The sequence below is a fragment of the Cyphellophora attinorum genome, assembly GCF_001299255.1.
Source record: "Cyphellophora attinorum strain CBS 131958 chromosome Unknown Contig18, whole genome shotgun sequence".
Lineage (NCBI taxonomy): Eukaryota > Fungi > Ascomycota > Eurotiomycetes > Chaetothyriales > Cyphellophoraceae > Cyphellophora > Cyphellophora attinorum.
Window position 1 is genome coordinate 312,718 of NW_017253246.1, and position 19,281 is coordinate 331,998.

Below are 19,281 nucleotides of genomic sequence, written 5' to 3' on the forward strand. Positions count from 1 at the left end.
TGAGCGATATTCCACGTGAGACCGGATGACGCGATTGTTCGACGCAGGTGTTCCCTTTCTCGCAGATTTGATGCGCGTGACTACAAATTGAGCCTGACTAACGCAGGGTCTAGGCAGGGCTCTGTTGCCGACTTGCAGCAAGAACCTCTGCGGGCCGGCCCAGCCTTACTATGCTTGCAGGCTTCGGCTAAAAGTATGATGCATGAAACAGCAGGATATCGCGAATGTCGTGACATGGGACTGACAACGATGAGAACAAAACTGGACATAACGAAAAGGCGCTCAGGCGCAGGTAGTGTAACGGACGCACGACTCCCCCAGCGGCTTTCGGTGAGTGCTGTGCAGACCTAGTCAGATTATGTGCTGGTTAAAACGACCGCGCAATTGTGTCTGTGTGGACATATGAACCCCCACAAGCTACTGTTCTATACTTCAGTCATGATTCATCGCCCTCGCTGTCCGATGGATAGCTCCCGTCCACGTCGGAATGTCGTCTGCTCAGGCCGTAGAGATCGCGTAGAGATCGATAGCTGATTTCTGGTCGTGGGATGTGTGAAGGCGTGGGTGTGTTTACGGCCGCGGGTTGTTCAACGTCGCCATTGGTCCGAGTCCCTGCTGCTGCGTTTCGTGGAGTGAGGAACCATATGATGACGAGCTGATCACGGCTGAACACGCCTGTGTCTTTAGGAGGCTCGAAGCGCGCCTATGGCTTCGGTGAAAGCAGTTGCACGAACTCCTCGTCTGCGTGACAGCCCTGATCAGCACACCAGGTCCTTTCTATCCACCAGCTTAAAGCCTCTAGAACAACCAGAGAACTTACAATCAATCGTCCCATTCCTGTCCTTGTCCGCCTCGGCAATCATCTCGTCAATCTCGCGATCGGTGAGATTCTCGCCAAGCGACTTCATGACCTGACGCAGTTCATCCGCGGAAATGGAGCCCGAGCCGTCCTTGTCGAAGACGGCAAACGCGGCGCGGGTTTCGTGCTCGATGTCGGCGGACTTGACTGAGGTTGACATCATCTTGAGGAATTCTGTAGGGAAGGAGCATTTTCGGGTTAGCGATTGTCGTATCAATGAGATCTGGGGAAGGAAGGTATAATCGAGATCGAAAGTGGTTTACTCGGCAGGGATAATGACGAGTTCTTCTTGGGTTGCAGCACACAAAGGAAGGCACATACCATCAAAATCAATAGCGCCACTCTGATCCGCATCAACTTCGTTGATCATATCTTCGAGTTCAGAATCAGATGGCTTCTGGCCTAGCGAACGCATGATGTCGCCAAGCTCATTTGCAGTGATGGTGCCTGTGGAGTAGGCCATTGTCAGCGGTTATAGTGCTAATAGTGCTGCAAGGAGCGGCCCTGCCCATAGTCGAAGTCGAGGTGAGAACATACCACTGCCATCTTTGTCCTACCAAGAATGTTAGCAGCTTGGCAAATCAACCAACGGGTGAAGAACGCACAAACATAGCGAAGACATCCTTGAATGCTTGCACCTCTTCCTGCGATAGCGGCTTCTGCTTTGCGCTCTGGGGACCTCGGACCGGAGTCTGGCAGCGACAACATATTAGCCTGGGACTCATGGGAACCCGAGCAGTAGCTCAGAACGAGGCGCAAGGCTGGCATTCGTAATGTCCACGTGCCTCCGCACCAGCCTGCTGGCTTTGAAGAGCGGCTGACTTACAACATCCGTCGATACTTTAGGCCGATCGGGCATTTCGCCAGTAGTGGTGTAGTAGAATCAATGAGAGTACTGTATCGGAGAGGATTTTTGAAAGAGGGGCAGCAGGCAACCACAAACAGCGGAAATGGGATGTCAACTTGTGTGCCAGGCAGATAACAAGAAATGCTGAAACCGGTCAAAGAGGGACCAGGCTGTGGTGGGAAGCAGGGGCTAACGTAAGGTCCAACTAAGCAACATTCGGATATCGTATGGTGGGGGAACTGCTTCAAGTATTATGATGCGCGGCTTGAGGAGGGACAGCTGTACCCAGGAACTGACGTTGAGGAGGAGCGGGGTCGCGAAGGGCTCGCTTAGCTTGCTTAAGCAGGAGATGACGAGGCAACGACTCTGCCAAGACATCGAGACTGATCTATTGAAGTTAGGGTAGTGAATGTTGATGCATCTCGGAACGTCACAGCACTGTTTAGAAAGACGACTCAGCAGACTACAGGTCACTGTATACTCCAATAAGAGGCACATGAGAAACAGCATCGCTGTACAGATCGTGAAACACCTTTGCCAAGCACGGCCACGTGGGACATCGTGCCAGGGCAGACCGCGGGCACTGGTGGCAGCCCACAGGATGCTACACACACCTACACATACCAACGGCAATCCGCCAGACCAACCCTCAACTTCCCAAACCCAGAACGGTAATATCGGAACAGGCTCACAACAGCCAAAGCCCTCGTCAAAACTGATATTCGCCCCCGGCACCGACCCAAACACAACCCAGGCCGCCCAATTCAACATTGCACCCTTCACCGCAAGGACCTCTCCCCCTCCCCCTTCACCCAGTTCCACACCTGGTTCACGCATCCCGCCCTCGTCTCAACCGTCCCAGAAACATGCACCCTCTCCACTGCCTCCCTCCCCTCCGGCCGCGTGTCCGCACGCATGGTCTACCTCAAGGAACTCGATAGCAGCGGCGGCTTCGTCATCTACAGCAATTTCGGCACCTCCCGGAAAGCAAGGGACCTGGAGACGAACAAGTATGCAAGTCTGGTCTTCTGGTGGAAAGCGCTGGAGCGGCAGGTGAGGGTCGAGGGCAAGGCGGAGAGGTTGAGCGAGGTGGAGAGTCAGGTTTATTATGATACGCGGGCGAGGGGATCGAGGCTGGGGGCGTGGGCGAGTAGACAGAGTGAGGTTTTGGAGCCCACTTCTTCTGCAAATGGTAATGGTGGTGAGAGTAGTGATGATGGGCGGGCGAAGTTGGATGGCTGGGTGAAGGATGTCGAGAAGCGCTTTGACGGACAGGACAAGATCCCGGTGCCGGACTTCTGGGGTGGGTTGAGGGTCGTGCCGGAGGTGATTGAGTTCTGGCAGGGCAGGGACTCGAGGCTGCATGATCGTTTTCAGTATACCAAACAAGACGATGGGGGTTGGAAGATAGAGAGACTAAGTCCTTGATCTGGGGCAAAAATCAAAGAAGAAATCCTGTCTGTAAGCAAGGCACTCAATAGATTTGTTTGGAAGACGCTTGTGCGAGCTACATAACCGTGCGCAATGCTGTGCTATGGAGGCGGCCCCTCATGGGTGTCCTCAAGAAATGTGCAATTGTTACAAGGAGCCCGTGACTCTGCCCACAGGCCCTGTGATGCAGGCATGACATGCTCTGCAGTACGACAAGATAATTCGATATTGTTGCGGTCCTGTGCACGCGGTCGGAAGACTGTGGATCGTCCTTTTCCGTGACTTCAGGCGCTGCTCCCCGTTAAGGTGTGTCTGGGTGTATTTTCAGGCTTCGAAGGAGCTTCCCTGCGAGGTGGCTTCTCCTGCAGCGGCGGCGGCAGAGACTGGCAGGACTTGCTGGGAGAAAGCCTCTAAGTTCCAATAGCAGCCGCCTTCGCAGCGCCACGCCCTCTACCTCCACGACTGCTGTGACCACGGAATGAGTTTCCGTGCTTACCGCCTCCACCGCGGGCCTTCGGTGCCGGTGCGGACTCCAGCCCGTTCTTGCTAGGAAGATCGATCTTCATAGACTTCTGTACACCCGGAAACTGTACCAAAGCAAACTGCGCTTTTGCCGGATAGAACAGAGCCTCCGCCGAGCTGATGTCTAGCCGATTCGAGAAGACGTACTTCGGTCTCGGAGCTAAGGGCATGCTGACCAGAGGCTGCTTCTGCACGGGCAGACTAATCGTTGGTAGCGACGCCAGTTCGCGGTCCTCGAAAAGATCTTCCTCACTCTCGACTTCCTTTGTGGCATACGGTCCTTTCGTGATAACTTCAGTCGGCATTGAAATGGTAGAAACGTCTTTCAGCCGTGGAACAACATCGAGAGAGTCCCGCGACGATGACTCTATCTCGACTGGTCTCTCGTGGCGACCGAGCAATCCATTGAATCGCTCCTGCACTTGATACCTTGCGGGGCTGGCATTGAAACGGCACGTGGTTGTGGTTGCGCAGCCATAGCTGCACGAGCAGCCCATGTCATCGGCGCTTTCGGTTCCTCTGGCTCGGCTGGAGGTGTAGGAGGTCCGGCAGGTGGGAGCTTGACCACAGCCTTCTCTCGAGGAAATCGAACTGCTGGACGCTGCATTCTGCCATCGAAGGCTGGATGCTCACTTGCGTACTCTTCAGCAGGCGGTGGCGATGGTGATCGGGGCACTTCGGGGTAGCTGTACGTGACTGCCCGACGGACCTCTGTTGCTGGTGGCTGGACAGGAGATGGGAAGAAGCGCGAGTTTCGCTGGCTTGGACCAGTCGGCAACGAGCCAACGGCGCCGAACTGCGCCGGTACTGCCGACGACGACTTGCCCACATTTTGACGCTGAGTTGGTTGATCGCCAATTTGTACCTGCTTCCATGTCTCGTTGAAGGTGTATGATGGGCCTTGTCGAATGCCAGTACGTGCTTCTTCTTCTCGACGGGCTGCGAGTTCCCGCTGATGACGTTCAGCCTCGGCTCGTTCTTGCGGGATGGCCGTCTGATGGAAGTTATTCCACGCAGCAACATTATTGCTTGGACCGCCATTGACATGTGCCGCTTGATGAGGTGGTCGTCCGATGGGCGCCGGAGGTACAACTGGGAACAGCGTATCTGCTTCACTGTCCGCAGCTAGAGGTCCTTGGTCAGGGGATGCCAGTGGCAGCTTAGCTTCAGCAATGTGTGGTGATCTTCCTGCGAGAGGTGTGCGGCCATTCCAACCAGGAGCACCCGAAGACGTCCGCGATAGATCTTGTGGAGCGTAGCCGGCCAAAGACTGATCGAATGTGCCGTTTCCGAGAGCTTTGTTACTAGAAATGCCCCATAAATTGGCAGCTTGTGGTCTGTGATCTCTCAGATCGCCCCACCCGCTTCGTGCATCGGCAGTCGAAGGTTTCGGAAGCTTGGGACTTGGCTCGCTGGCGGTGGTGGGTTGATCGGCAGTCAGTGGCCGCTGGCTTTCGACGGGTTTTACACCATTGACACCTGGCACATGGCTATCCCGCGAGGGTAATGGCCGCTGCTGATCGGTACTCAATCGCTTATTGCTGTCCAAAGCATGAACCTTGATCATACCATATTGCTGAGGCTCACCAGTGGCAAGCGGTTGAGGTGGCTTTGGAGGTGATTGCGACGCCGCCTGGCTTAGTCGAGGTGTCTCCATAAGCGGCGCTTGATCGTTTACTTCTTCAGTGACTGTGGGCTCGGGCTCCTTTTTTGGAGGTGCAGCAGCCTCTAGTGCTTCAAGCTTCTTTCTGAGGCGTTCCTTCTTCTCGGCTTCGGCTTTGGCTTCCTCTTCAAGTCGTCGTTGACGAGCCCGGAGTCCACTCTCCTTCATCAGCTGCTTCTGCTTCTCCCGCTCAGCCTCTATATCGTATGCCGGACCCGCCGATGCTGACGGAGCGATTACGGTTGGAAGTGTCTGTTGTTGGGCGTCAAGCGGGTTGGGAGGTCCGTCACGAGAGCCTGGTCGCGCGCTGAGATCGGCCGACTGATTGTCAAAGACGGGTGCGTGGTGATCGCCGGACTTCATTGACAGGCGTCGTGCCAATTGTCCGCTACCGCCAGACACGATGGACGATCTGCGCCGTGTAGCATCGCTGCTCGTCCGAGTTGTCTGGAATGCAGCAGATGGCTCCGCTGGATTCTGATTATCGTTTCCAGTTGGGCGTTGCAGGACAGCAGGAGCACGGAAGCCCTGGTCGTTTCGAGACATCCTACGTCTTCCGTCCGAGACAGCTTCGTAGCGACCAGAGTTCGGCATGTACAATTCACGCGGTTGCATCTGTGAGCCATCTTTCCAGGTTCGATTGAAATCGTCAGCCGAAATCTCCTTAGCTGGTGAGGCCGCGTGCATCTGGTGTAGTGGTGGAGGCATGCCATAAGAGCTCCCAGCACGGTGCAGAGGCATCATAGGTTGCGGCTGGATGTCAATCGGTGAGGCCTTGTCAACCGGCGGAAGTACCGCCCAGGGAGACTTCGCAGGTGCGGGCGCAGGAACGACATTTGACGGTGTTGACCTTGAGTTTTCCAAAGGCTTCGTCTTCTCGGCTGCAGCTTTCTGGGCTTGCTGCTTCTCCGCGTTCGCTCCGATCTTGAGAACGGTGGCATTCGGCCCGACACTGCTGGTGAATTGAGGAGGCTTCGGTCGTTCGGCTAAGGTCTTGGGAGCCGCACCAGGAGCTGTAGAATTCGAGGTCGGCGCAGGTGTGGTGGGTGTGAGGTCCGCGGCTGTCAATGTGGTCTTGGTGCCATCGTTCCACTCGATCGTCTCGGGAGCCCAATCGTCCTCATCATCATCGATGTCAGCCCACTTAGCCTCCTTGCCGTCACCATCAGCCTCGAGACGGGAAGTTAAATGAATGCCATATTGCTGCTTGAGTTCCTCGTCCGTCAAGTGCTTCGTTGATGGCTGTGGTGTCACTGGACTGTGTTAGCTTGTGCTGTGAAAACTCGAGTATGTCTCCGTACCTCGGTTCTTGTTCCATACTTGCATCGGATCGGGAGCAGCAGGCTTGAACGCTTTCGCATTCTGCTGCAGAGAACTCGTCGTCTTGGCCACCAGTCGAGGTCTACCAACAAGCTGCGAGGTTGGCGTAGACGAAGTCGGAGTGGGAGCTGGAACGGGTTAGTCGTGTCAAATGCGCCGTGGACAAAGACGAGGCTCACCTTTGTCTGCACCTTTGGCCGCGGCATTGGCAGCAATGACTTTTGGTACCGAGTATTTGGCAAAGGTGACGGGTTTGGCTGGGGCGAATTTCTTCACAGGTTTCGACTCAGCCGGCTTGTCGCCTGCCACACTTCCTTCAGCTCGACTGCCATCCGTATCGGATTTTGCCGAAACATCCTCGAGATCTGGTACAATAGTCGGGTTGTGAACACCATTCTCCTTAGCAACGCCTTCCACTACACCGTCAACGTCCCCTGGTGGTTTTGAATCGGCAGTGGTTGTGGTCGCAGCGGCGTCGGAAGGCGAAAGGTCGCCGACCGACAGAGATTGATTCACCACATCCTGCACGATCGTATCGGCCATAACAAACCCGGAGCTGTCAGACTTGTGGTCAGTATGATCTCTTCTAGGGCGGTGACACGCCTTCAGAACGGCGACTGACTATTAATTCTTCAAGGTAGCCACGATGGTCGAGCCGTGATGTCCTCGGATGCGCCTGTCGCGTGGACGCTCTCTATTTCTTGTGATGGCACAGACTACAAGTGAGCCTGGCTACGAGCCTGTGAGAAGACTCCGAAAGATAGAATACAAGCAAGAAGGGAGATGGTGGTGGAGGAAATAGGAGGATTGCGGATGAGTCGTTGCGATGTGCTTCAGGTAAGGTGCGCACTCTGGCTATCTCGGACACTCCTGCTGGGCTGTGCCGCCTAAATCCACTTATCTCCTGCCTCCAGGGATACGATGCGCTTGCACCCCTTCACATTCAATGCTGATGTTTCTCTTCACTGTCTCGCTTTCGAAAAATGTGAATCATGGAACCCACGATCACGTATTGTCTCGTCTGCAACACTTCAATAATGTCTTCGAGACCAGCCTTGTGCTTGTCATCTATGGCTCAACCACCTCGCTCTGAGGACGGGCCCGCATCACTTGTACGCACCCCGGGTTGCCGAGTAAACCGAAGTTTACTGTATGGATGTGCCTGAAAACCAACGGCGAGAGAGGCACTGTGTCTGCAATGACTCAACAGAACATCGGGAATTCCTGTCAGTGTAGGGTGCAGTGTCCTTCATGACACCGACTCTGTCCGCTAGGCACTGAAGTTGCCCCAGGCCTGGTCACCTCGTTTGAAGCATGCAGAGATATACTGCCTCGAGGTCTCCAAGACTTTGGCAGGTGCCCGTGGAGATGCTTCGAATGCGTGTGCGTAACTGCATACAACGCATGCAGTCATTCCGCCCACGTCCCTCATCTGACCTGGCTCGAACAAGTGTCTTTCCCTATGTTCTTGCATGGTTCATCCAAACAACCAAGACCGGCCGAGAAGATCACTAGCCACGTGACCTCGGGATCCAAAATATTTCGTGCCGTCATCTCCACTCGGAAACGGCACTTGAATAAACCTCTATCTCTTCCCAGCGTTGTACTTTTCTATATCATTCCGCTCATTGATGTCTATTTCTAACAAAAAGGCTTTCCTTCCGGTAGTATAAGTCGCCCATAGCGAAGCACGCTTGTAGTTTGCCAGCACCACTCCAGCGTTGATGCGCATCTGGCTTGTCCTGTTCATGGTCGCTTTTGCACTGTTCTCGCCACTGATAAGATCAGCCTTGCGCGATTCAAAGAGATATATACCCGCATTACCACGACTGCAGGGAATCTTCCATCCTACGAGCTTCCACAAACACTCGTCTACTGCACAACTTCACAACTCGACTACACCAAAGTTACCCACAGCCATGGCGGCCACCGAATCATCCATACCATCAACGACCCCCTCAGAACCCACGCTCCCTAAACTCTCCTCCGACGATTTCCGCACCTACAACCGCCTCGCCGTCATGATGGACGCCTACCACCGCCACTTCCGCCACACCTGGACCATCCTCTACGACGCCGCCTCCAATGGCAAGAAACCTGAGGGCATCTCCATTCGCCAATACCTATCCTACGGCCTTCAACTCTGCCGGCAACTGACCGCTCACCACCAAATTGAAGAAGCATACGTCTTCCCCGAACTCGCTGAACGGATGCCAATCTTCGCCGAGGGCGACCATCTGATTCACCAGCACGAGGAGATTCACGTGGGCTTGGTGAAGTTGGAGGACTACCTGAGGGCGTGCCTGAATGGAGATCGGGAGTTAAGGTTTCCGGAGCTGAGGGAGATCATGGATGGATTTGGGACGGTGTTGTGGTCGCATCTGGACGAGGAGGTCAAGACGTTGGGGGCAGAGAATATGAGGAAGTATTGGAGCAAGCAGGAGATCATGGGGATGAATTGGTAGTGGTATCCCAGGAGAGCACCCTATTTGAGTTGGTTCGGACAGGTCCCACCATCGATAAACTTGGGTAGGCATGGCGTCAGCTCGGCAATGTCAATGTTGTGGGCTCCCACTGATTTCGCATGAAGCCCATGTCTCCCGCAGTCGCGCAAGGACCGCCAAGAGTCGGGACAGATTCAGTTAGCAAGATCCTGTCGAGAGGTAGTAGCGACTACTTCTTGTGCGCCTGCACCCGAGAACGCACTGAACCAGAGCAGAAGGTACTCTGCCACGAACGGCAGCAAGCATGAAGGGCGGAATGCAAGCCGGATGATACGAGATATGTATCCGCCACGCTAAGACTTTCTTCAGATTGCTCTTCCCATTTTCTCAGGGGCAAGTGTCTGCCGCACCATTTCCGATTATATGCCCTGCAACGAAGGAGGTCGAGCAAGTCAGGTGGCAGGCAGCCTGCGGCATGTGTATCCGTCGGCGCATCCACGTCTAGATAGTTTGCTGAACCGACTTTGCAGATGTCGAGCTAGACGTACGCATGCCACCGTAGCATGACTGCAGAACACGTTCAGCCTGATCGTCGCGCTCCAGAAATCCCGGATCCAGCTCCACCCTCCGCTCAAACTTGCGCCACCACTCCTCAAAGCTCTTCAACGGCACTACCTCCTGTCCTCCAGGACCCAACGTGCCGCTAAAGCTTGCCAGAAAGTTGAACGCGTTCTTGATGATTCTCTGTGCTAGGATCTTCGTGCTTGGCGGTTGGATGGCAGTCCCGCTGCCGCTGCCTCCAGCCGTCTTCTCACTCTCAAGAGCTGCCAGCTGATTTCGTATACTGTCCATAGGCTCGATACTGATTCCCACTTGGCAGATCCCTTGCGCCTGCTGTTGCGCCGGCAGGTTGACTTTGAAGATCGCGCTGGGCTTCTCTTCGGCGATGGCGCCGAGGAACTTGAAGCCGTCCTGGCCCGGTAGTTGGATGTGTACTCCGGCGGCTGTGTTTGGCGGGAAGGTGTTGCCTGGTAATAGGAAGACGACGAGGTGAGAGAAGTGCGGGACTGTCGGTATGCTGAATGCAAATTGTGTTCCTTCTGGGTTGATAGGTGCTGGTGGTGGGAGTAGTGCACGGCCAGGGATCAGTAGGGAGAACATTGCTGTCAAGAGTCGCGGCGCAGATCCTATCGAAGGGCACGCGACTGCTGTTTGTAGTCTTTCGAAGAGATAGGAATCCCGAAAGCTGAAGTCATGAGACAGCTAGGACGTAGCGTCAGGCTCGAGATGGCGTCCGGTACATTGATCATGAGTTGCCGCATTCCATCCTAATCCGTGGCCCCTGGAGTAGCCACGGTCTTCGATCCATCGACTGCTCGAGGCCGAGACTGCTAGACGTTTTGCGTTCATTGGAGAAGATTATAGAAACGTCGAGTCTCTAGGATGACGTCATAGGGCGGATCTGCTCGAGGCTTCAAGTCCGGTGCAAGATTGGTAGGGCCGAATTTAGTTGAGGACCGCGTCGTTGGCAGTAACGATCACTGAATTGCGGCTCGTACTGTGCTGTGCTACCACCGCCATTGTGCCTGCAGGCAGTGTGTTATCCTGCTCTTTCTTCACGAGGCCTACTGCAGAGATTGAGGACACGACTGCTGGTCACTTCATGCCTGAACATCGACATGGCTCGCAAGACGACCTTGGATCTGGTCAACGAATGCGATAACTTTCCCTACCGCTACGACGACGTCAAAACATACGACCATGCCGTATCGGCTTACTACTCCTTCAAGCTGAACGGATGTCCATCCACTCTCGGCTATGTCACACCCAACATCGCTGGTCGTCTGCCTCTCGACAAGCACTGGTCTGTGGATCATGTCAACCACACACTCATGTTTCAGCCACAAAATGCCAGTACCTTGGAACAGCGCAATGCGATACTTGCCGAGTATCTGCAGCAAGTTCGACAACAGCACGTCTTTAAAGTCCTGGACGGCTGGCGAGACGAGTTGTATCCTATCTATGGCCCTAATCGCGAGCTGATTCTGAGCATGGAGCGCTCTGCTAGCGCGCTGTTCGGCGTTGTCACGTATGGCGTCCACATGACCGCTTATGTTGCTTCTGATAGTGAAGGTGGAATGAAGATCTGGGCGCCGAGACGTGCGGAGACCAAGCAGACCTACCCCGGCATGATGGACAATACCGTTGCCGGTGGATTGAGTACTGGCGAGGAGCCTTTGGAGTGCTTGATTCGAGAGTGTGAGGAAGAGGCCTCGATACCGGAGAATATTGCTCGACAAGCAAAGGCGTGTGGGACTTTGACATACTTCCACATCCGCGACGCGCGAGCTGGCGGCGAGACGGAATTGTGCCAGCCGGAGTGTCAATACGTTTATGATCTGAAGCTGCCATCAGACTTTGTGCCAAAGCCGGGTGATGATGAAGCAATCGATTTCAGGTTGCTCTCAATCGCAGAAGTTCAGGAAGCGCTGGCTGATGGGAAGTTCAAACCGAACTGCGCTTTGTTATTGGTCGAATTTCTCATCCGGCATGGCTTTCTGACACCAGAAGGAGAGCCAGATTACATCGATATAGTGTCGAGACTGCACAGGAAAATGGAATTCCCTCTGCGGTAGGATTGGTAGACAAGAGTCCCATAGGTTTATCGAAGCCCGTGACTCATTTCTTGCAGAGCAGATAGACGTGGTCGATGCGCAGACTCTTCAGTCTCTCGAATGGTCCGGTCAGATACATCAGTAGCCCTCCAAATGAGATATAGACACGTCTGCAACATGATTAGTACCATTTGCGCATCTTCGTCACGTTGGTGCTGCTCACATCTCTGCTTCATTCCCTTCCTCGAACCGGTAGATCTTGCCGTGGCAAACGTAGTCGTAGTCATCCGCCAGCGTAGCCTCGCCTTTGTTCGCATCGCGCCAGCCCTTCCCATCGTCCTTGCTACCGTCCAGGTTCAATGAGCTCGCCAGAGTGATAGTCAACTCGTCGCCGACACTGACAGGCCATATGTCAGTGTTGACGTCGAGCTGATAGTATATGGCGCCACCTGTGATCTCTTTTCCGTCTACTCTTGCGACGCGATCGTATTTCTCATCGTTCATGTTGTCGATCGAGCCGCGAAAGTTGAGGAGTTCAATGTCGCCTGACATGTTTGTGGGTCGTAGAGGCGATTTGTGAGTGTGAGTATCAGCAAGTGTTGGTATGGCTGTCGGCAGCCAGACTGGTTTTGTGAACAGAATATCGCACTTATGGACAGAGAAAGAATATTTGGCGTGGGAGAGGGAGTGAACAACAATTTGCGGCGAAGATTAGCCGGTTGATGCCTAAAAAGGCGTTCACTGAGGCACTAACAAAAATCTGCCTTCTTCCTTCCAAGCCAGGCACCACTACCACTTCGCTGATGATCTGCAATCCTTGATGTCCTTTCGCAAGCGTAATATCGGACTCTCGAACAACACAGAGTCCACTAGCAAACCTTCACCGTCGACGCCCAAAGTCCAAGTCCCCGGCGTCAGACCGTCCGCAATAGATGGCAGGCCGGTGACATCGACTGGCACGGCATCGTTGGATGCTCTGCTTGCTGGACATGGGGGCCTGGCACTTGGTTGCTCATTCTTGATTGAAGAGAACGGAGCAACAGACTATGCAGGTGCTTTGTTGAAGTTCTATGCCGCGGAAGGTGTTCTCCAGGGTCACCATGTCCACGTCCTGGGCTTGCCTGAGTCGTGGGGACGAGATCTGCCAGGTACAGCTCGAGAATCGTCAAGGGTCAAGGACTCAGGTACGAGTGGAGAGAAGATGAAGATTGCTTGGCGATATGAGAGTCTTGGGCAATTTGGCGCCGGCTCCACTGGGTCAAGAGGTACGTTGACGAGTGTTGTCATCACGAGCACAGTGCTCTTCTTTATCGGAGCCGGTGTTGCCACGGGCCATTGGCTGACGTGTGGACAGGACCTCCTCCTAGACAGCCACCTCTGGGCTCAGAAGCAAGTCAGCCTCCGACAGAGAGGCTGTACAACCACACTTTCGACCTAACGAAACGTCTAGCCCATCCGTCAGAAACATCTCTGACGTTTCATCCGTTCTCACAAACGCCTACGCCGTCTCACTCGCCCTTTCTTGCCATCATCAACGGTCTCAAGGACTCGATAAATGCCAACAACAGCATACCACACCGTCTGATCGTTCCCTCCCTCCTTTCACCACTCCTCTACCCACCCAACGCCTCCCAGCCTCAGCACCTCCTTTCCTTTCTACACAGCCTTCGCGCCCTTCTAGCCCTCAACGCCTCAACGAAAGTCCTCACAATCATCACTAGCATTCCTCTACCACTCTCTCCACGAAATACAGGCCTCACACGCTGGATCGAGCTCCTTCACGACGGCGTGATCGAGCTCTCACCCTTCCCACACTCGACTGATACGCTCTTTGCCGCGTCATCACAGGCCAGTAAAGCGGCGGCTGCTGCAGGCGATGAGCCGCCGCAAGGACTGTTGAAGATCCACAAGTTGCCGGTGTTCACAGATCGGGCGAGCGGAGTGAGAAGCGAGGACGGAGGGGACGATTGGGCGTTCACGTTGAGCAGAAGAAAGTTTGCGATTCAGGCTTGGAGGCTGGGGCCTGTGGACGGAGACCCAGGCGAAGAGGCAGAGCCGGGAGGCACACACAGCCATGGAGACGAGCCTCGGGAAGGGAAGCGAAAGAAAGGGAAGAAAGCGGAGGGGATGGACTTCTGATAGTCGATCCAGTTGGGGGCTTGATCACAGCAAAAACGACTTCCAGGGCGGGCTTCAAGGTGAAAGTTTCGAATTCCATTCCATTTGTCGATTTCAGATCTGCGCCAGACTATTCACTCTCGAGATTCAAGCGCCAACGGTCACCCCTTCCGACCGTTGCTTCACTCTTTCTGCTTCACTTTGCCCACCATGTCCTTCACTGCCTTGCGCAGAAGGTCGCTCTGCAGCAACCTATTCTTGGCTTCTTCTACTCCCACTCCCACACCCAGACCATCCACCTCGTTCACTGCCAGGGCGATCTGCAGGAGATTGGGCGCAATGAGGCGGATCGTGTCGTTCAGGGCCTCCTGAGAGGACTTCGCTGCTGATGCTGCGGCAATTGCCACGCGAGGAGCGACGGGAATTGCTGGGACGATGGCCGTGGGAGGAGGGGGCCGGGCGGTCGCGGTGCTTGCTGCTGCTGCTGTTGTCGGTGCAGCTGGAGCACGCTGCGCGATGACCGCAGACCAAGGCGCTGGATTGGTGACGGCGCTGGTAGCAGGAGCAGCAGCAATGGTGGTCTTGGGTGCAGCAGGAGCAGAGAATGGCCACTCGACGTTCCGATTCACGTCCTCGCCGATGTCGACCCGAATGATCTTTCCGCGCCACTCGATCCCATGAAGCCGCTCGACCGCAGTCTCAGCAGAGTCTTTGTCGTTGAAGTCGATGAAGCCGTACCCGAGGCACTCGCGGTTCCTGTTCAGCGCGACGAATGCGCTTGCGATCTCGCCGCAGTCGGCGAAAAGGTCGTGTAAGTCTTTCTTGCTGACGGCTTCCGGCAGATTGCCAACGAAGACAGAATGGCTGAGCTTTGCGATGCGCGCCTTGATTTCGGCTGGTGCTGTGGGAGGGTATGCGTTTGCGAGCATACTGTCTATGCGGCGTGCCAAATTCGCGTCTGTGGTTCCCCAGGTTCGCACATTGTGGCCGATTTCGAGCGTCAGACCGCGGATCATCAATCGTGCTTTGAGAAGGTAGGTATAGGCGCGTCCAGCGTCTCTGTCGTTTGCGAAGCAGAGAAAGCCCCAACCTTTCGACCGTCCGTTGTCGTGGGTTAGCAGCTGAAAGGACCCGAGAGGCGCAAAGATGTGGGACAGATGTGAAGCACTTAGGTCCCGGTGTACGTTGCCGGCGTAGACTGCTGGGTATTCTTTTCTGAACGACATGTTTGCTGCAGTGGATGATGTGGTTCCTGTGTCTACTTGTTTGCTTATTACTTAGTGCGCTCAGGTTTGTTGCGAGATGATGAACTGGATGATAGTGGTCGAAATTGGAATGTGAAGCACCCGGACAAAATACATAAACGCTGAAGCTGCGGCGGGAGCAAAAGGTTGTGAAGAGTTGAAATACGTTGTGGTGGAGGAAGATCTGCCAAGACCTGGTTGCCAGGCGATGGTGAGGTGGTGCACTGGTTTCGTGATTCTAAGGTACAGTCATAGCAAAGTCAGGGTGCTGTTGTTGTTATGTCAGTGCAGCCTTCCTAGCAAGTGAAGATGAACTGACATGATCGTCACCATTTTTCTATTTCGATGTTGAGATGCAAGAGCACTGCATGTACCCTGCCTGAACCGTTGTTTGCTCGAGGATGATCCAGTCGAGAGTCAAATCGATGTCCGTGAAATCCAAAAGCTGTTGAGCTTGCCGGTGACGCGGCAAATCCACCCCATATGAGACGAAGGCGAGCCTCGCTGTACATGCTACCACAGCTATCTTGCGCGCAGCCTCTTCGCCCAACGCTGGACAATCGTGCTTAGCACGTCATTCAGTCCTCACCGCTCCTCAACACAGACATGTTGGTCTGCGAGCTATACGCACTGTCGACGACATCTCGTGGCTCTTGGCCCTCCTCGCTATCGTCCACCGACTCAGACCCAGACCGCGAATAGCTGCCATCGTTCGTTTCGTCCTCGCAATTCTCGAGCTTGATCTTTTTGGCCTGTGTTTCCTGTTCATTCCGCCATCGCCTTCGTTTGTTCTTGATACGGTTGTTGTCGATAGCTCGTTCCGCGACATCGACGGGGATCAGCTTCGATGCGAATTTGTCGACCACTATGGCTCGGTCCTCGGACATGTTGATATCACGGGCCAGCGCCAAAGCTTCGACCAAGACCGCTATGTCATCGACAAAATCGTTGTAGACAACTGGTCTATCAGGATGCGAAGCTCCTTCTTCTGCCACAGTTTTCTGTCCCAGGGCTGGATGCATCTCAACGAGTGCTGGATTGCAAAGGAGTCGTCGGACCACGGTCACTGGAACGTTGACAGAAGTCAGACGTCCCTGGATGACGGCACTGCGGTCTGCAATATCAATTTCGCGAGCGCTAAGTACTGCGAGGGTCAAGATCGCGAGGTCTTTTTGTATCTGGGTAGTCTGACTCTGACTAGCCGTCGGACCGTCCTTGGCTGTCCTTCCTTCACTTCCCGCCTGCGGTGGAGTGGCAAAAAGGCGCTGCCTAAGATCTCTTGGAGACCCAAAGTTGTAGGCCTGTATGCGAAGTGCAGCAGGAGTCCTTGGGGACGCTCTCTGCTGCGAACTAGGACTCTCGGGACCGACGTGCCTTGCCATCGTTGCCTGGCTGCCCACAAGCTCATCGGGATTTAGAAGCTCCTCGAACTCTGCTCCTAGCCGGCGGAAATGGGAGAATGGATTCAGTGCGCGCGCATCCTCTTCCTCTGGGTAATCGAACATGAGCATCTTGCGCAGAAGATCGGGATCCAGAGCCTTCGTTGAGCGATTTACGTCGTGTTCGTCGACGTGTAATTTCAGGCTCTCGAAATCTTTGATGTGGGGAACGAACGCTGCAGCCTTGTCTTCTATAGCGTGTTCACAAGACTGCCACGCACAATCACTGCCCTTGCCTGCACTGGGATCCAAAGCTTGCAGTGGATCTTCAAAGTAGGGCCGAAGGACTGCTCTTGCCTCCACAACATTGTCGGCGTCTTTGCGTATTACAGTCAACAGATGTCTGTATTTCTTCAACCGTGCGTTCTCCGCAGTTGATGAAATAGTCTCGCAGAAGTAAGCGACCAGCGACCAGCCATTTTTGTTGCACAGGCTGTCCAGCGCTGTGATGCAGGCAACTTTCTTGAAAGGCTCGAGCTGTGCTTTCCTTCTCTGGTCTCCTGTATACCCAATTCCGGTATGCATCACGATTGCGGGACGATCGTAGTCCCAGGTATCGCATTGCCATGATTTGCTTTGTGTCGAGCAGATCTTCTTGTTGACGTAAATGAGGAGGTCTCTGACGGCTTCTGCTCTGTTCAAATACTCAATAATAGCTGCTTCTGGACTTCCGCCGATTGACTCTGTTTCGGTGAAATGACTGTGAACATGAGCGCTAGCCAGCGGTTCTAGATCCTCTCGACGAGCCTTCCAAGCTGTTGTACTCTCTACGCACAAGTTGTGCTTTTTTTGTTGCTGGGACACTCAAGCCGATTGCGCAGGCTAAGCAACAGGTAGTGTGAGATGACGGCGACAACGTACTCATCGCCGTACTCTAGGGCTTGCTGACGCCACCAGGAATCGCATCGCAGGACCTCTTCGCGCTCAGCATCAGCCAGATCGTTGATGGCTCCTTGCAAAACCGTCCTTCGTCCTCGATGACTCAGCCCGAGGGTGTCGGTCTTCTCTTCCCACTGGCTGAGGGATACTGCAGATGCTTGGAGTCGTTGATCGATATCTGGATGAATGTGCTGGGCTATCTCATCGACGCTAGGAGGTCGGATCGGGATCCTTAGCGCTGATGATGCTCCAGTATCGTTGTTGTCGTTGCCGTCGAACAACTCTTTGACTGACCACTGGACACGGAACCCGTAGGGCCAGATTGGCTCGCCTGCGTTATCCATCCCGTCTACCGGTTAAGAGTAGCAAGCTTGGGGCCGAACCAAAATCCAGCAGTGAGGTTGGCAGTTCAAGCCATTGGAAACATAATGCCAAGAAGCTACAGCCGTCACCTGAGCGACCGTTTTGATATTGCCCTCTTGCTGGTCACAACGATCTCGACCCATCGCTAGCCTTGTCTGTGTGTCGTCAATTGTCGCCATTTTCTCTCTATCGCATGTCGACCTGACCAAGGACTCCATGTCTGATACCTTCTGCTACCATTGACCAGAAACACCCACTTCAAGGTCACTACTGGTGGCAGGCCTCCTGAATCCAGACACTCGCATGCGGTTCTTGTTGGTTCCGTCTAATGAGCTCGAACTCCCGTTCTATGGGAGGCGCAGGATTGCAGAGGAAGCGACGAAAGATCCTCGAACACGAGCCTTCCCAGCTGGACTTCCCCGCATCGGTCAGGCGGCTGAACTATATGTATCTGAACAAAAGGTAAGACGAGCGCTCCCTATTCCCTGGCGAGCAAATCTCTGACGCTCTACAATTGCGGTATTGATTGGGACGTCCCACATCATTCATACGGAATAGTCACGATGTCTGCCGATCCAAGTTCTCCAGAGATTCGATACAGCTGCATCTATTTTGGATATGGATCAAATTTATCGAGCCGGTCAATGAAACAAAGATGTCCGGACTCGTTGTTTGTGGGGTTGGCTGTGCTTCCAAAATGGAAGTGGATCATAAACGAGACCGGCTATGCCAATATCATCGCAGGCGAGGAGACCGATGTCGTGTATGGATCCTTGTGCTTCCTGAGCCAACGAGACGAGAAAGCTCTTGACGAGAGCGAAGGCGTTCCATGGCTGTACGAGAAATTGAATCTGAAGGTGCGGAGAGTTCTGACTCCAGAGGAGCTGAAAGGATACGGCGGTCAGGCTCCCGAAGTGGAAGCGGTCTGCTACGTCGACACGCAGCGTCTTGTAGAAGGGAATATCGAGAAAGAATACATCATTTGGATAGCTAAGGCAATTGAAGATGCGAAGAAGTGTGGAATGCCGGCGTCTTATTCTGACAAGTACATGTCGAAACACCTGCCAGAAGACTTCGATGCAAATCAGGAGGTTCAGATGGTCAGAACACTTCGACTAGATGGCAAGAGCGCCAATCTTGTTCCGCGAGGTTTTGCAGGTTGGGATAGAGGTTGAGACTAGATTAGCAGAGAGTCGTGGGAGACGAAGATCGAGCGTCGAACTTCGGTTGGGAAGGAGTTGAGGCACTCACGTGACATCATCTTCTTGCTTCTGCCAAGCATTTCACGTCGAATAATTCAGGAACGGCGAGGGTAAGGTACTTATGACCTGCTCTATATGCAAAATGTGACAATTTTCACACACCTGTTCCCTCCATCGACATTGACAAGCTCCTTCTTCCACGCAAGTATTCCGGATCATGCGCGTCTGATCTAAGCCCGCGCAATGGCCTTCGAGATCACCTCTTATTGTTCTAAGATCAGTCAAGCGGAGTTTGGGTGAACAGAGGCAGGAGGAACTTGTCCTCTTTGAAGGTA

At 54.1% G+C, this 19,281-nt stretch overlaps 11 protein-coding genes across 11 annotated transcripts; 5 read left to right on the top strand and 6 right to left on the bottom strand.

Moving 5' to 3' along the window:
- Positions 1-436: 436 nt before the first annotated feature.
- Positions 437-1,718, bottom strand: AB675_4205 (Calmodulin; the record flags this gene model as incomplete). Its single annotated transcript, XM_018144328.1, has 6 exons — positions 437-675; positions 821-1,033; positions 1,181-1,306; positions 1,397-1,412; positions 1,465-1,551; positions 1,686-1,718. The coding sequence occupies 6 exons, from the start codon at positions 1,716-1,718 to the stop codon at positions 437-439; spliced, it is 714 nt and encodes a 237-aa protein (XP_017998516.1).
- A 589-nt stretch (positions 1,719-2,307) lies between these two features.
- AB675_4206 (Pyridoxamine 5'-phosphate oxidase) lies at positions 2,308-3,134 on the top strand (the record flags this gene model as incomplete). Its single annotated transcript, XM_018144329.1, has 2 exons — positions 2,308-2,377; positions 2,461-3,134. 2 exons carry the CDS (start codon positions 2,308-2,310, stop codon positions 3,132-3,134), a joined length of 744 nt encoding a protein of 247 aa, XP_017998601.1.
- A 413-nt stretch (positions 3,135-3,547) lies between these two features.
- Positions 3,548-7,185, bottom strand: AB675_4207 (uncharacterized protein; the record flags this gene model as incomplete). Its single annotated transcript, XM_018144330.1, has 4 exons — positions 3,548-3,939; positions 4,089-6,575; positions 6,624-6,770; positions 6,822-7,185. 4 exons carry the CDS (start codon positions 7,183-7,185, stop codon positions 3,548-3,550), a joined length of 3,390 nt encoding a protein of 1,129 aa, XP_017998457.1.
- Positions 7,186-8,561: 1,376 nt separating this feature from the next.
- Positions 8,562-9,107, top strand: AB675_4208 (uncharacterized protein; the record flags this gene model as incomplete). The annotated part of the gene is made up of 1 exon (XM_018144331.1): positions 8,562-9,107. One exon carries the CDS (start codon positions 8,562-8,564, stop codon positions 9,105-9,107), a length of 546 nt encoding a protein of 181 aa, XP_017998543.1.
- A 480-nt stretch (positions 9,108-9,587) lies between these two features.
- On the bottom strand, positions 9,588-10,247 carry AB675_4209 (uncharacterized protein; the record flags this gene model as incomplete). Its single annotated transcript, XM_018144332.1, has 1 exon — positions 9,588-10,247. One exon carries the CDS (start codon positions 10,245-10,247, stop codon positions 9,588-9,590), a length of 660 nt encoding a protein of 219 aa, XP_017998626.1.
- A 518-nt stretch (positions 10,248-10,765) lies between these two features.
- On the top strand, positions 10,766-11,722 carry AB675_4210 (uncharacterized protein; the record flags this gene model as incomplete). The annotated part of the gene is made up of 1 exon (XM_018144334.1): positions 10,766-11,722. The coding sequence occupies one exon, from the start codon at positions 10,766-10,768 to the stop codon at positions 11,720-11,722; it is 957 nt and encodes a 318-aa protein (XP_017998497.1).
- A 43-nt stretch (positions 11,723-11,765) lies between these two features.
- AB675_4211 (DNA-directed RNA polymerases I, II, and III subunit RPABC3) lies at positions 11,766-12,253 on the bottom strand (the record flags this gene model as incomplete). Its single annotated transcript, XM_018144335.1, has 2 exons — positions 11,766-11,871; positions 11,925-12,253. The coding sequence occupies 2 exons, from the start codon at positions 12,251-12,253 to the stop codon at positions 11,766-11,768; spliced, it is 435 nt and encodes a 144-aa protein (XP_017998633.1).
- A 268-nt stretch (positions 12,254-12,521) lies between these two features.
- Positions 12,522-13,840, top strand: AB675_4212 (Elongator complex protein 4; the record flags this gene model as incomplete). The annotated part of the gene is made up of 2 exons (XM_018144336.1): positions 12,522-12,966; positions 13,056-13,840. 2 exons carry the CDS (start codon positions 12,522-12,524, stop codon positions 13,838-13,840), a joined length of 1,230 nt encoding a protein of 409 aa, XP_017998551.1.
- A 161-nt stretch (positions 13,841-14,001) lies between these two features.
- AB675_4213 (uncharacterized protein) lies at positions 14,002-15,045 on the bottom strand (the record flags this gene model as incomplete). The annotated part of the gene is made up of 1 exon (XM_018144337.1): positions 14,002-15,045. The coding sequence occupies one exon, from the start codon at positions 15,043-15,045 to the stop codon at positions 14,002-14,004; it is 1,044 nt and encodes a 347-aa protein (XP_017998465.1).
- A 596-nt stretch (positions 15,046-15,641) lies between these two features.
- On the bottom strand, positions 15,642-17,725 carry AB675_4214 (uncharacterized protein; the record flags this gene model as incomplete). The annotated part of the gene is made up of 2 exons (XM_018144338.1): positions 15,642-17,202; positions 17,364-17,725. 2 exons carry the CDS (start codon positions 17,723-17,725, stop codon positions 15,642-15,644), a joined length of 1,923 nt encoding a protein of 640 aa, XP_017998607.1.
- A 582-nt stretch (positions 17,726-18,307) lies between these two features.
- On the top strand, positions 18,308-18,919 carry AB675_4215 (uncharacterized protein; the record flags this gene model as incomplete). The annotated part of the gene is made up of 1 exon (XM_018144339.1): positions 18,308-18,919. The coding sequence occupies one exon, from the start codon at positions 18,308-18,310 to the stop codon at positions 18,917-18,919; it is 612 nt and encodes a 203-aa protein (XP_017998519.1).
- Between the last annotated feature and the right edge of the window lie 362 nt (positions 18,920-19,281).